The sequence below is a fragment of the Nerophis lumbriciformis genome, linkage group LG22 (assembly GCF_033978685.3).
Source record: "Nerophis lumbriciformis linkage group LG22, RoL_Nlum_v2.1, whole genome shotgun sequence".
NCBI lineage: Eukaryota > Metazoa > Chordata > Actinopteri > Syngnathiformes > Syngnathidae > Nerophis > Nerophis lumbriciformis.
This window is the reverse complement of record NC_084569.2, coordinates 11,751,182-11,767,458: the sequence shown is the minus strand read 5'-3', so window position 1 is coordinate 11,767,458 and position 16,277 is coordinate 11,751,182. Positions and strand designations below refer to the sequence as shown.

The 16,277-nt window shown below is 34.5% G+C and overlaps 1 protein-coding gene across 4 annotated transcripts in view; it reads left to right on the top strand.

Moving 5' to 3' along the window:
• LOC133615561 (BAR/IMD domain-containing adapter protein 2-like) overlaps nucleotides 1-15,975 on the top strand; it is a 241,580-nt gene extending 225,605 nt beyond the window's left edge. Inside the window, exons 14-15 of one of the 4 annotated variants that reach the window (XM_061974243.1) lie at nucleotides 15,451-15,493; nucleotides 15,845-15,975. In XM_061974243.1, coding sequence (XP_061830227.1) covers nucleotides 15,451-15,478 — 28 coding nt within the window. In that variant the 3' untranslated portion in view covers nucleotides 15,479-15,493; nucleotides 15,845-15,975. Of the gene's footprint in view, nucleotides 1-3,536; nucleotides 3,756-3,832; nucleotides 4,234-15,450; nucleotides 15,494-15,844 lie in introns of those variants that run through there. The other 3 variants (XM_061974241.2, XM_072915671.1, XM_061974242.2) reach the window with 3 other exon arrangements.
• Nucleotides 15,976-16,277: the final 302 nt, after the last annotated feature.

Here is a 16,277-nt window from a genome sequence, read left to right as displayed (position 1 = left end):
TACTTTGAGACAAGAGCTGTAGTGATGCATGGTTGGTTAAGGTTTAAAGCAGGGGTACCCAAACTTTTTGACTCGGGGGGCCGCATTGGGTTAAAACAATTTGGCCAGGGGCCGGGCTATATATATATATATATATATATATATATATATATATATATATATATACAGTATATATATATATATATATACAGTATATATATATATATATATATATATATATATATATATATTATATATATATTAGATATATATAGCGCACTTTCCGCGCGCGCGATGATGTCACGTTATCGATGAGAAAATGCATTTTTAGACAATATGATTTGCCTGAGCGGCTAGGAGATACTGTGAGTAGCAAGCGGTACAAAGTGGATAAGAAAAAACAGAATTTTTATTTATTTATTTATTATTATTATTTTTTTAATACTTGGGACTTCCCGCCGGCCTGATCCGGCACGCAGGCCGTATTTTGGGGACCCCTGGTTTAAAGTCATATCCAACAATGGCGACAACGACTTTTTACTGTCAACTGTTTTTCGTTTTTTTTATGATTTCTGCTGGTGGTGTGCCTCCGGATTTTTTCAACGTAAAAAATGTGCCTTGGTTCTAGGGTTGTACGGTATACCGGTATTAGTATAGTACCGCGATACTAATGAATCATTTTCGGTACTATACCGCCTCTGAAACGTACCGGTGCCGCACACCCCCGCGTCGTCATCACGTCGAGTTATTGCTGGTTTTACGAGTAGACGTAAAACCGGGCGCTACCGAGCATGCACAGTGTGTAGACAGAAAAGGGAGAACGGACACATTTTGGCTTAAAAACTAACGATAAAGGTGAAGTTATAACACTGAAACGCCCTCAGGAAGAGGTGCTTTAAGACATGGCTACCTAGTCCGCGGCTAACATCCACCCCCAGTCGGCATTGTTTTAGCTACTTCTAAATCACTAATCCTCGCCTCCATGGCGACAAATAAAGTAAGTTTCTTACAAGTATCATTATCACTGCAGGATGAGGAATAGCTAAACATGCTTCACTACACACCGTAGCTCACCGGCGTCAAAATGTAAACAAACGCCATTGTAATGATATCAAGTACAGGCACGTATCTAGTCGATACTACTATGATTACGTCAATATTTTTTGGCATCACAACATATTTAGTTTTTTTTTTATTTCATTTTATGTTTATAAACTCAGGAAATATATCCCTGGACACATGAGGACTTTGAATATGACCAATGTAAAGTTAAAAAGTCAAAGTTAAAGTACCAATGATAGTCACACACACACTAGATGTGGCGAAATTATTCTCTGCATTTGACCCATCACCCTTGATCACCCCCTGGGAGGTGAGGGGAGCAGTGAGCAGCAGCGGTGGCCACGCCCGGGAATCATTTTTGGTGATTTAACCCCCAATTCCAACCCTCGATGCTGAGTGCCAATCAGGGACGTAATGGGTCCCATTTTCATAGTCTTTGGTATGACGGGGTTTGAACTCACAACCTACAAGGCGGACACTCTAACCACTAGGCCACTGAGTAGTATGATCCTGTAACGACTTTGCATCGGATTGATACCCAAAATTGTGGTATCATCCAAAACTAATGTTAAGATTTAAATAACAGTAGAATAAGTGATTATTAAATTTGAACAGAAGTGTAGATAGAACATGTTAAAAGAGAACGTAAGCAGTAAATGAACAAGTAGATTAATAATTCATTTTCTACCACTTGTCCTTTATAATGTTGACAAAATAATAGAATGATAAATGACACAATATGTTACTGCATATGTCAGCAGACTAAATTAGGAGCCTTTGTTTGTTTACTTACTAATAAAAGACAAGTTGTCTTGTATGTTCACTATTTTATTTAACCTCTAAAGGCCTTAGTGGCCACATGCGTGGACAGCACCTTTTAGCTCTTATTCCCAAAATTGTGTACACTACTGAATTGGGGTCTTATGGCCACTTATGTGGACACTTATTCTGCCATCTGGTGGTGTCAGAAGAGTATAACATACAATGGAATTTGGAAGAAAAAAAGTGTAAAAATAAAAATTAACATGTCACTACACATGAAGTACACGTTTGTGTACTTATGGACTAAGTACATCATATAAAAAGATGATTTTTAGTTTTTATTCTAATTAGGGTCCAATAAGCCCAAATAGCAAAGAGAAATAAAAAAAATCATGTAAACAAACAGCTTGGGCCTTAAGAGGTTAAGACATGGCTAGCGAGCTGGAGGCTAACGTCCATCCGCCGTCGGCAGTGTTTTAGCTACTTGTAAATCACTAATCCTGGTCTCCATGGCAACAAATAAAGTAATTTTCTGACAAGTATCATCCCTGCAGGACGAGGAATAGCTAAACATGCTTCACTACACACCGTAGCTCACCGGCGTCACAATGTAAACAAACGCCATTGGTGGATCTACACCTGACATCCACTGTAATGATATCAAGTACAGGCACGTATCTAGTCGATAATACTATACTTTTTGGTATCACAACATTTTTTTATTTTTTTTTAATTAATATTATGTTTATAAACTCAGGAAATATGTCCCTGGACACATGAGGACTTTGAATATGACCAATGCATGATCCTGTAACGACTTGGTATCAAATTGATACCCAAATTTGTGGTATCATCCAAAACTAATGTAAAGCATCCAAACAACAGAAGAATAAGTGTGTGACAGACTCTCACTGTCGGGGTTCCACGGACCATCAAGGACTGACATGACCTGCAAGCAGTTATGACTTTGTTTATTTTTCAATAAACCTTCAGTCTCGTCGGGTCGCCTCTCGAACTCTGGCTCTTCCGCGCTGCATGTACTCGCGTCCCTCCAACTCTTTCTGCCCTGTCGCTCTCGGCTGCCGCCCCTTTATTCATCGAGAGGAGATTATATATATAATTGTGTCCAGGTGGGCGATCCACGCACCTGACATCTATCTCTGCGTCGATCGCGGCACGCCCCGCCTCGCTGTCGGTCTGCAGGCCACGCCTCCCCACAAAGTGATTATTACATTTTAACAGAAGTGTGGATAGAACATGTTAAAAGAGAAAGTAAGCAGATATTAACAAGTAGATTAATAATTCATTTTCTACCACTTGTCCTTAATCATTTTGACAAAATAATAGAATGGAAAATGACACAATATGTTACTGCATATGTCAGCAGATTAATTCGGAGCCTTTGTTTGTTTACTTACTACTAAAAGACAAGTTGTCTTGTATGTTCACTATTTTATTTAAGGACTAAATTGCAATAAGATTTGTTGATAAAATAAAGCCAATAATGCAATTTTTTTGGGGTCCCCTTTATTTAGAAAAGTACTGAAATAATTTTGGTATCGGGACAACACTAAGGTTGAAAAACACTGCGTTGGATCCCAAACTGCACCCTGCCTCTTCCTCCTCCTCCTCCTCCTCCTCCTCCTTGTCCTGCTGGTGTGTCCTGTCTCTGGCCATTTCTCTCTCTTGAGTGTGTCCGACCTGGCAAGCTTCCTTCTCTCTTTGTTCCACAGTGACAGTCCTGATGGCAAATTGATATCGACTGTGTGACAACACACATTGTGACAGACAGCTGCCGATAGCACAGGGGGCTCCTCCACCCTCCTCTTAGCCTCCCTCCACCCTGCTCTTTGCCTTCCTCCTTCCTGCCCCCTCCCCTGTCCTCCTCCTCCTCCTCTCTCCTCCTCTTCTTCCACCAAAGGCCGCTCTCATCCCTCCTTTCTGTCCTCTCTTCCTTCCCCCGGGCGCGTCCTTTCCTGCTGCTGATGGCTGCCTGGCGGTGGTGGCGGTGGGTGTCGCTGTTGGACAGTAGCGGTTGGTGGGTGGAGGATTGCGTTGAGCGCATTGACGCCCGAGGCGGGGCCTACCTGCTCGGCGTGCAGCGATACGGACTCTGAGCGAACGTTGCTCGCCTGCTTTTGTCTTTTTTTCATGCATGTACATGGTTGTGTCATTTTGTGGCGCTCAAAAGAAAAAGGAGGTTCATGTACTGTACAAGTGCCGAAAGACGCCATCGTGACGGCGACACGGGATCTTTTTTGTTTTGTTTTGTTTTGTTCATTTCCAATTAAAGGCTTCATTATGCTACAGCGTCGTCCCCACGCCTGCTTTAGTGGGAGAATCTACAACTTTTCTTAATTAGCTTTTTAGCTCGCGGTGTAGTACGCAGATATGGGTGTTGAATTTGATACTTTTATAGGCACACTGCAAAAAAAAAAAAAAAGACAAAATATACATACTACAAAACCAGTGAAGTTGGCACGTTGTGTAAATGGTAAATAAAAACAGAATACAAAGATTTGCAAATCATTTTCAACTCATATTCAATTGAATAGACTGCAAAGACAAGATATTTAACCTTCAAACTGGAAAACTGTGTTATTTTTTTGCAAATATTACCTCATTTGGAATTTGTTCCAAAAAAGCTGGCACAAGTGGCAAAAAACACTGACAAAGTTGAGGAATGCACTTATTTGGAACATCCCACAGGTGACCAGGCTAATTGGGAACAGGTGGGTGCCATGATTGGGTATAAAAAAGCAGCTTCCATGATATGCTCAGTCGTTCACAAACAAGGACGGGGCGAGGGTCACCACTTTGTCGACAAAAGCGTGAGCAAATTGTTTAAGAACAACATTTCTCAACCAGCTATTGCAAGGAATTTAGGGATTTCACCATCTACGGTCTGTAATATCATCAAAATGTTTAGAGAATCTGGAGAAATCACTGCATGTAAGCGATGATATTACGGACCTTGGATCCCTCAGGCGGTACTGCATCAAAAAGCGACATCTGTGTGTAAAGGATATCACCACATGGGCTCAGGAACACTTCATAAAACCACTGTCAGTAACTACAGTTGGTCGCTACATCTGTAAGTGCAAGTTAAAACTCCACTATGCAAAGCGAAAGCCTTTTATCAACAACACCCAGAAACGCCGCCGGCTTCCCTGGGTCCGAGCTCATCTAAGATGGACTGATGCAAACTGGAAAAGTGTTCTGTGGTCTGACGAGTCCACATTTCAAATTGTTTTTGAAAACTTGGGCGTCGTGTCCTCCGGACCAAAGAGGAAAAGAACCATCCGGATTGTTATAGGCGCAAAGTTGAAAAGCCAGCATCTGTGATGGTATGGGGGTGTATTAGTGCCCAAGGCATGGGTAACTTACACATCTGTGAAGGCACCATTAATGCTGAAAGGTACATACAGGTTTTGGAGCAACATATGTTGCCATCCAAGCAACATTATCATGGACGCCCCTGCTTATTTCGGCAAATGCCAAGTCACGTGTTACAACAGCGTGGTTTCACAGTAAAAGAGTGCGGGTACTAGACTGGCCTGCCTGTAGTCCAGACCTGTCTCCCATTGAAAATGTGTGGCGCATTATGAAGCCTAAAATACCACAACAGAGACTGTTGAACAACTTAAGCTGTACATCAAGCAAGAATGGGAAAGAATTCCACCTGAAAAGCTTCAAAAATTGGTCTCCTCAGTTCCCAAACGTTTACTGAGTGTTGTTAAAAGGAAAGGCCATGTAACACAGTGGTAAAAATGCCCCTGTGCCAACTTTTTTGCAATGTGTTGCTGCCATTAAATTCTAAGTTAATGATTATTTGCAAAAAAAAATAAGTTTCTCAGTTGGAACTTTAAATATCTTGTCTTTGCAGTCTATTCAATTGAATATAAGTTGAAAAGGATTTGCAAATCATTGTATTCTGTTTTTATTTACGAATTACACGACGTGCCTAACTTCACTGGTTTTGGGTTTTGTAGAACAAGAGGAATGATCTGTCCCTGCAGCTCGTTAATTTTACCTGATAAGACATCCTAAATGAAGACTTGTATATCTAAAAATGTGCAGGACTTTTAAGCTAGAAAGCAGTATTTTATTCTCCAAACCGGCATTACTCAACTTGCAATTCTTAAAGTGGCTGTTTGCAACATTTACACAGATGTCTACAGGGCACCAATCTTCCAATGTATTTTACACAGTATATCCTACGTAATTACGTACCTACGTTACACATGCACGCGCATTAGCTTTAGGTGTCGTTAGGTAATAATAGCAATTTTGCCGTAAACACCAACCATTTTTTTCCGGGGCCGGTAAAGACTTTTTATTACCTAAACCGTGTTAATTGTGAAAAATATAAACAATTGTCAATCAAATGTGTTCTGTTAAACCACTAATGGTTATATAAGCTGGCTGGTGGCGTTCTTGGCTTTAGGCTTTAGACACGATTTTCACATTAAAACAACGTTGAGAACTTGTTGAATTAGGTCCTGACTAGGGTATACCGATATTGGTATAGTACCGCGATACTAATGAATCATATTCGGTACTATACCACCTTTAAAATCACCCCTAATGACGCCGTTCCTGAATGTAAACAAACGCCATTGGTGGATCGACACCTAACATCCACTGTAATGATACCAAGTACAGGAGCGTATCTAGTCAATACTACTATAATTACATCGATATTTTTTAGCCTCACAAAATCTGTTTTCGTTTTTAAAAAAAAGTATATTATGTTTATACACTCAGGAAATATGTCCCTGGTCACATAATGACTTTGAATATGACCATTGTATGATCCTGTAACTGCCGTATTTTTCGGACTTTAAGTCACAGTTTTTTTCACAGTTTGGCCGGACTCCAGTGCGACTTATATATGTTTTTTTCCTTTTTTATTATGCATTTTCGGCAGGTGCGACTTATACTCCGGTGCGACTTATATGTTTTTTTCCCTTTTTTATTATGCATTTTTGGCAGGTGCGACTTATATATGTTTTTTCCCTTTTTTATTATGCATTTTCGGCAGGTGCGACTTATACTCCGGTGCGACTTATACTCCGAAAAATACGGTACTTGGTATCAGATTGATACCTAAATTTGTGGTGTCATCCAAAACTAATGTAAAGTATCAAACAACAGAAGAATAAGTGATTATTACATTTTAACAGAAGTATAGATAGAACATTTTAAAAGAGAAAGTAAGCAGATATTAACAGTAAATGAATAAGTAGATTAATAATCAATTTTCCTTAATAATGTTGACAAAATAATAGAATGATAAATGACATAACATGTTACTGCATATGCTAAACTAGGAGCCTTTGTTTGTTTAAAAAAAAGACAAGTTGTCTTGTATGTTCACTATTTTATTTAAGGACAAACTTGCAATAAGAAACATATGTTTAATGTACCCTAAGATTTGTTGTTAAAATAAAGCCAATAATGCAATTTTTTGTGGTGCCCTTTATTTAGAAAAGTACCAAAATATTAGTATCGGGAGAACACTAGTCCTGACGTTGAACAACTCAAAACAGAACGTTGGAACAACCTGCTTTTTGACGGATATTTAATCAAAATCATTGAATGTTGGTCATTTCACAACTAATATTCTGGCCAGGCCTACAAGAACAGCTGATGGACAAACACGGTCACAGTGGTCAGGTGACACTTCTGAAGAATATTCCGAAAATATTGTCTGACTGCAAGAACATTTGAGAAGTATATTAATAAGAAGACATAATGAACCTTTTTGAGCACTCTCAGTTTTGGTCACGCACACTACAAAAAAAGATGAACGTTACAAGTGTGTAATATGTACAATACTTACAGTATAAACACTTTGCAGAGCTCAACATAAGACGAGACTGAAACATTCAGCTTCATGGCAAAGCGTGACTATAGCAAAATCCCTGACGCCTATACACTACCACAGCCAGTGTGTAATAAGTACAATACCTACAGTATAAACACTTTGTAGGGCTCAACATAAGACGAGACTGAAACATTCAGCTTCATGGCAAAGATGACTTCCTGACTACATCAAAAACCCTGTAGCCGAATTGCAACTAAATGCAAAGTCTGCCATATAATACTTGCAAATGAGACTCAGAAATGTAATAATATAACAAGATATAGCAACTATACAGCACGGTTGTCATAATCAGGTATTTTTTTTATTTTTAACAAATTAGATTTTATTGGTAAACTATTATTTTGTAACACACACAAAAGTGCAGAAAATTGGTACCATTGAGCACTGGTATCAATTCCCAGTTCCCGGGAATTGGTACCGTATTGTCTTGAATGTAAAAGGTACCCTTCCCTAGTAGTATAACTGAAGGAGTAGGCCTTCGATAAAAAAAAACTAAAAAAAAACATTAAAAGTTACGTACCGGCAATTATTTATTAAGATAAGCTTTTATTCCGAGGTGCATTTTCAAGGGTTTGGATGGTAAGGAGGCGCTGTAATGCTGTAGCATAATGAATCATTGAAGGCTGCGCAGGAGAAATCTGATTGGTTGCGCAGTGCTTCCTCGTGTCAGTGCTAAAATTTTGAGTTATTTTTTTACGGTCAATGTTGAAGGTGAACACACCCTATTAAATTGCAAAAAATATATAATTTTATAATTAAATTGCAAAAATGTATCATTTTATAATTAAATTGCAAAAATGTATCTTTTTATAATGAAATTGCAAAAAATGTATCATTTTATAACTTAAATACATACAGTATATATTCTGAAGGCATTTTATTATTTGAAAATAATAAATATGCATTTGTAATTAAATAACAGGAAGACATTGGCAAATAATAACAAATTAAATGTATCAATGCATTTTTGGGGGCAGTTTATTCACATTATTTCCACGGAGAAAATGTTTGCAATATTTGAGTTAAAAAAAATATGATAACCCTGGTGTTTACTAAAAAAAAAAAAAAATTGTTTTCACATTATCTGGCATATTTTTGCGTATGCAATAATTTTTTCCTAATTTTCTATTTACAAATAATTTTTGTTTGTGTTCCAAATGTTTTTGATGATTTGTTTGACCTTGATATTATCACACAGGACATACTCACCCGATTTTACTAATCCCAGTGCTGGTGTTAAAACCATGTGACTGGCATCCCATATGTGACCAGAACAAATATAGTACTGTACTCGGACAAGAGTGGCCATAAACAGTTGGCGTCTACAGCAGGGGTAACCGAAGTGCGGCACAAGGGGCCATCTGTGGCCCGTTACTCGATTGTCATTGGCACATTACAAAAAACAACAACTAAAAAACACCAGCAAAAATTGGGACATCAGCAAGAAGCACAATGAGGAACAGCCAAAACAATGTATATGTGTATGTGTATATATATATATATATATATATATATATATATATATATATATGTATATGTGTGTGTATATGTATGTATATGTATATATGTGTATATATATATATACATATATGTACATGTATGTATATATATGTATGTAGATATATATACGTATATATGTGTGTGTGTATATATATATATATATATACTGTATATGTGTATATATATGTATATATACGTATATATGTATGTGTATATATGTATATGTATATATTTGTATATATATGAATATATATGTATATATGTGTATATATAAATATGTGTATATGTATATATGTATGTGTATATATGTGTATGTATGTATATATGTATATATATATATATATATATATATATGTATGTATATACGTATGTATATATATATGTATGTATATATGTATATATATGTATGTATATATGTATATATGTATGTATATATGTATATATATGTATGTATATATGTATATATATGTATGTATATATGTATATATGTGTATGTATATATATGTATGTATATATGTATATATATATGTATATGTGTATATATATGTATACATAATAATTTATACATATATATTTATATATATATATATGTATATGTATGCATATATATATATATATATATATGTATACATATATATATATGTATATATATATATATATCTATCTATATATATATATATATATGTATATATATATATATATATGTATATGTATGCATATATATATATATGTATGTATGTAAATGTATATGTATGTATATGTATATATGCATACGTATATATATATATATATATATATATATATATATATATATATATATATATATATATATATATAATATTTATACGTGCATATATATATATATATGTATTTAAACAGATTACTTTTTTTTCACGTTATTCAGCAACAAATTTAGAAAAAAAAATATTTTAAAGGGGTGTGTTCACTTTCTGTCTGACTGTATTGTGTTGGTGTCCAGAGGGTGTGTCCACTGCCTTATACGCTGCTTCCCCTCACCTCTTTTTTCCTATAAAACACTGATTTTATGTGCAGGCAAAGAATATACAGCATATCTATCTTATCTACTGTATATCTATATATGAATTGTTTCTGTCCGTCCACCAAAATGGCCCTGTATTATGACCACTGCAGTTTTATTTTTGTTTGTCTTTATACAATTACATTTTTGCTAGAAAACCCTCCGCTTTGGATGTGAAAATGACAGCCAATGTTTGATTCTGTTCTATTTAATTTTTGCCGCTCTCAGCAGTGTTATTTTATGATTGTGTTCCCCGAGTGGCTATGTCGTTTCTTTTCAAACCAAATGTTGTGCAAAAGCCCTGCAAATGACTGATGATTAGTTGTTATATCTCGTGCATGCCGTGGAGGGTTATCAGAAGATGTGATGCTTAAAAAAAAAAAAAAAAAGAAAAAAGACTTTGAATGTATGGTGACTTTTTACAAAGGTATTCTAAATAAAACATATCTCTATATATTAATAAATTGTCTGGCGTGACAGCAAATCTGTTCTTTTACAAATGTTCTTGGCTCAAATTTGAACAGATTTCTTCCCTAAGTGTTTCATTTTTGGCCAACACCCAGCATGACCTTTAACCCTTCATCTTCGTGTGTGTGTGTGTGTGTGTGTGTGTGTGTGTGTGTGCGTGTGTGTGTGTGTGTGTATGATGTACAGTACAGTGTGCATTGTGCCTGCTCCTTGTAGTTGAAGTAGTTTTGTTGTATTTTGGGTGATGATGTACAATGTAGCACAACTTCCAAACACCTGCCTGTTGATCTTTTTATGACAAGCATGAGAAAGCATATTTTCGGCATGTAGAGCACGATGTTTGTTTGTTTTTTTTTGTGATCCATCCCGTTCATTTACAGAATTGAACCTCTAAGGTCCAACACAATCTGCTCATTTGCTAGTTGAACTGTGCATTTTTTATTTATTTTTTGTTATCAATGTACCCATAGGAAATAATGTAAGTAGAAACAATATGTTCCGGGGTCAAATCTGGGACCACAACAGAACTGTACAGGGAATGCTTTAGGTAACATTATAAAGGTGGTCATGACCGTGCAAGTGCAAAAAGAAGTTAACCACTGTGGAGCGTCGCAGACATCATTTGTTTACCTTTCCTCAGAACGTAACTATATCACAAACGTGTAAAAAGAAGCAAATGACTGTCAAACGTAACTATCACTTAAGTGATACTATTGGTGAACTATTATTTTGTTGACATCCGTAAAATAGAACTATCACATAAGTGTAAAAAATCAACCACTGTAAAACCCAACTATAAGTTAACCACTATAAAACCAATAATATACAAGTGTAAAAAGAAGTAACATCTATAAAATGAATAATATACAAGTGTAAAAATAAGTTAACCACTATAAAACAGAACTATTAAGTGTAAAATAATTCAACCACTAACACTAAAAAACAAATACTATACAAGTGTAAAAAGAAGTCAAACACTATAAAATACAACTATTAAGTGTAAAAGAATTTAACCACTACAAAACAAATACAATTAAAGTGTAAAAATAAGTTAACCACTATAAAACAGAACTATTGAGTGTAAAATACGTTAACCACTACAAAACAAATACAATTAAATTGTAAAAAGAAGTTATCCACTATAAAAACCAATACTATACAAGTGTAAAAAGAAGTTAACCACTATAAAACACAACTATTAAGTGCAAAAAGAAGTTAACCACTATAAAACACAACTATAAAGTGTAAAAGAAGTTAACCACTACAAAACAAATACAATTAAAGTGTAAGAAGAAGTTAACCACTGTGGAGCGTCGCAGACAAGCCTCGCACACGTCATTTGTTTACTTTTCCTCAGAACATAACTGTATCACAAAAGTGTAAAAAGAAGCAAATGACAAACGTAACTATCACAAAAGTGTAAACGTCTGTAAAATACAACTATCAAATAAGTGTAAAAAGTCAACCACTGTAAAACCCAACTATCAAGTGTGAAAGAAGTTAACCACTACAAAGCAAATACTATGCGAGTGTAAAAAGAAGTAATCAATATAAAAGCAATAGCATCCAAGTGTAAAAATAAGTTAACCACTGTAAAACACAACTATTAAGTGTAAAATAATTCTAACACTAAAAAACAAATACTATGCAAGTGTAAAAAGAAGTCAAACACTATAAAACACAACTATTACGTGTCAAAGAAGTTAACCACTACAAAACAAATATAATTAAAGTGTAAAAAGAAGTTAACCACTACAAAACAAATACAATAAAAGTGTAAAAAGAAGTTAACCACTATAAAACACAACTATACATGTGTAAAAAGAAGTTAACCACTATAAAACACTGCTATATATGTGTAAAAAGAAGTTAACCACTATAAAACCAATAAAATACAAGTGTAAAAAGAAGTTAACCACTATAAAACCAATAATTTACAAGTGTAAAAAGAAGTTAACCACTATAAAACACAACTATTAAGTGCAAAAAGAAGTTAACCACTATAAAACAGTACTGTACATGTGTAAAAAGCAGTTAACCACTATAAAACCAATAATATACAAGTGTAAAAAGAAGTTAACCACTATAAAACCAATAATATACAAGTGTAAAAAGAAGTTAACCACTATAAAAAAACAACTATTAAGTGTAAAAAGAAGTTAACCACTATAAAACACAACTATTAAGTGTAAAATAAGTTAACCACTGTAAAATACAACTATTAATTGTAAAATAAGTCCACCACTACAAAACAAATACAATTAAAGCGTAAAAAGAAGTTAACCACTATAAAACAGTACTATACAAGTGTAAAAAGAAATTAACCACTATAAAACACAACTATTAAGTGCAAAATAAGTTAACCACTACAAAATAAATTCAATTAAAAGTGTAAAGAGAAGTTAACCACTATAAAACCAATACTATACTAGTGTAAAGAGAAGTTAACCACTATAAAACAATAATATAAAAGTGTAAAAATAAGTTAACCACTATAAAACCAATAAAATACAAGTGTAAAAAGAAGTTAACCACTATAAAACCAATAATTTACAAGTGTAAAAAGAAGTTAACCACTATAAAACACAACTATTAAGTGCAAAAAGAAGTTAACCACTATAAAACAGTACTGTACATGTGTAAAAAGCAGTTAACCACTATAAAACCAATAATATACAAGTGTAAAAAGAAGTTAACCACTATAAAACCAATAATATACAAGTGTAAAAAGAAGTTAACCACTATAAAAAAAACAACTATTAAGTGTAAAAAGAAGTTAACCACTATAAAACACAACTATTAAGTGTAAAATAAGTTAACTGTAAAATACAACTATTAAGTGTAAAATAAGTTCACCACTACAAAACAAATACAATTACAATGTAAAAAGAAGTTAACCACTATAAAACAGTACTATACAAGTGTAAAAAGAAGTTAACCACTATAAAACCAATAATATACAAGTGTAAAAAGAAGTTAACCACTATAAAACCAGTAATATACAAGTGTAAAAATAAGTTAACCACTATAAAACACAACTATTAAGTGTAAAAAGAAGTCAACCACTATAAAATAGCACTATTAATTGTAAAATAAGTCCACCACTACAAAACAAATACAATTAAAGCGTAAAAAGAAGTTAACCACTATAAAACAGTACTATACAAGTGTAAAAAGAAATTAACCACTATAAAACACAACTATTAAGTGCAAAATAAGTTAACCACTACAAAATAAATTCAATTAAAAGTGTAAAGAGAAGTTAACCACTATAAAACCAATACTATACTAGTGTAAAGAGAAGTTAACCACTATAAAACAATAATATAAAAGTGTAAAAATAAGTTAACCACTATAAAACCAATAAAATACAAGTGTAAAAAGAAGTTAACCACTATAAAACCAATAATTTACAAGTGTAAAAAGAAGTTAACCACTATAAAACACAACTATTAAGTGCAAAAAGAAGTTAACCACTATAAAACACAACTATTAAGTGCAAAAAGAAGTTAACCACTATAAAACAGTACTGTACATGTGTAAAAAGCAGTTAACCACTATAAAACCAATAATATACAAGTGTAAAAAGAAGTTAACCACTATAAAACCAATAATATACAAGTGTAAAAAGAAGTTAACCACTATAAAAAAACAACTATTAAGTGTAAAAAGAAGTTAACCACTATAAAACACAACTATTAAGTGTAAAATAAGTTAACCACTGTAAAACACAACTATTAAGTGTAAAATAAGTTCACCACTACAAAACAAATACAATTACAATGTAAAAAGAAGTTAACCACTATAAAACAGTACTATACAAGTGTAAAAAGAAGTTAACCACTATAAAACCAATAATATACAAGTGTAAAAAGAAGTTAACCACTATAAAACCAGTAATATACAAGTGTAAAAAGAAGTTAACCACTATAAAACACAACTATTAAGTGTAAAAAGAAGTTAACCACTATAAAATAGCACTATTAATTGTAAAATAAGTCCACCACTACAAAACAAATACAATTAAAGCGTAAAAAGAAGTTAACCACTATAAAACAGTACTATACAAGTGTAAAAAGAAATTAACCACTATAAAACACAACTATTAAGTGCAAAATAAGTTAACCACTACAAAATAAATTCAATTAAAAGTGTAAAGAGAAGTTAACCACTATAAAACCAATACTATACTAGTGTAAAGAGAAGTTAACCACTATAAAACAATAATATAAAAGTGTAAAAATAAGTTAACCACTATAAAACACACCTATTAAGTGTAAAATAAGTTAACCACTACAAAATAAATTCAATTAAAAGTGTAAAGAGAAGTTAGCCACTATAAAACCAATACTATACTAGTGTAAAACGTTTCCTTGGCCTTTGTTTTACATAGTGAACTTCTTTTTGCACTTGAAATGCGAGCGTTATGTCACATATATTTATTTATTAGACACATTTTTCTGCTTAACAAAGCTTTTTTTTTTTTTTATGATGGCCACAGTTTGACCCTGGAACGGATTATTGATTACTGATTAAAAAATAATAATAATTGGTAAATCCAAATATTCCAAACGACCTTCTAGAATGACAATTGTGTTGAACATTTAGAGGTCGCCATGACATTTAACGATCACGATCATGTCACTAACCTGCCGTGTCGTCACCGAGTGACCTGAGAAGGTGACCCCACTCAAGGTGACCCCACTCAAGGTGACCCCACTCAAACCCAAAGGTTCTCTTTACCTTCCAGTTTGGGTCCAGAGTTGTCCCGCTTCTGAGGGATCAGGACCTCCGTAAGTCCACTGCCTCTCAACGTCTGCAGCCAATCACCTTTGTCTATTACTTCCTGCTCTGCTCTCATTGGCTGCTTTGCTGCAGTAGGACGCCCTTTCACAGCCTTTTACATGCTTGTGTAGGTTTTTTGGGGCGGGGCTTAAACTTTGGTGCTTGCTAAAAAAAAATTGGGGCGGGGCTTAAACTTTGGTGCTTGCTAAAAAAAAAAACCACGGCACTAGACGCCTCAACAGAGCAAAACATCGGGTGATTTGGGTTTTTGGGTTATGCAGCTTTAAAACATTTATTTATTTATCTGTTCAACCCTAACTGCTGGTATTCCTCAACCCCGCCCCTTCCTGTCCCCGCAGTGACCGTTCCATGGAGGTCTACCTCCGGCCCACCTTCACTGACGACCGATCTGCCACCATCTTCTACTAGCTGACTGCAGTCCCATATTTTGGCCACTAGAGGGCCCCAGAAACATAGCGAGAGAGAGAGACAGAGAAAAAAGGCATATAGGGGTGCGTTCACACTTGATTATTTTTTGGTTTTCAGTTTGAAATAACTGCTAGTACGGTTTGTTTGGGCGTTCAAACCAAGCAAGAACCTCATTGTGAACCTGCACGGACCAAAAACTGGTTCCAGTGTAAACATGATAGTGTGTGTGGGGCACTCTCCCAAAATAAAAAAAAAAGGTACACGTTAGAATATTTGATTACAAATATAAAAATAACCTACCTTATTTTCCGGACTATAAGCCGCTACTTTTTTCCCACCGCTTTGAACCCTGCAGCTTATAAA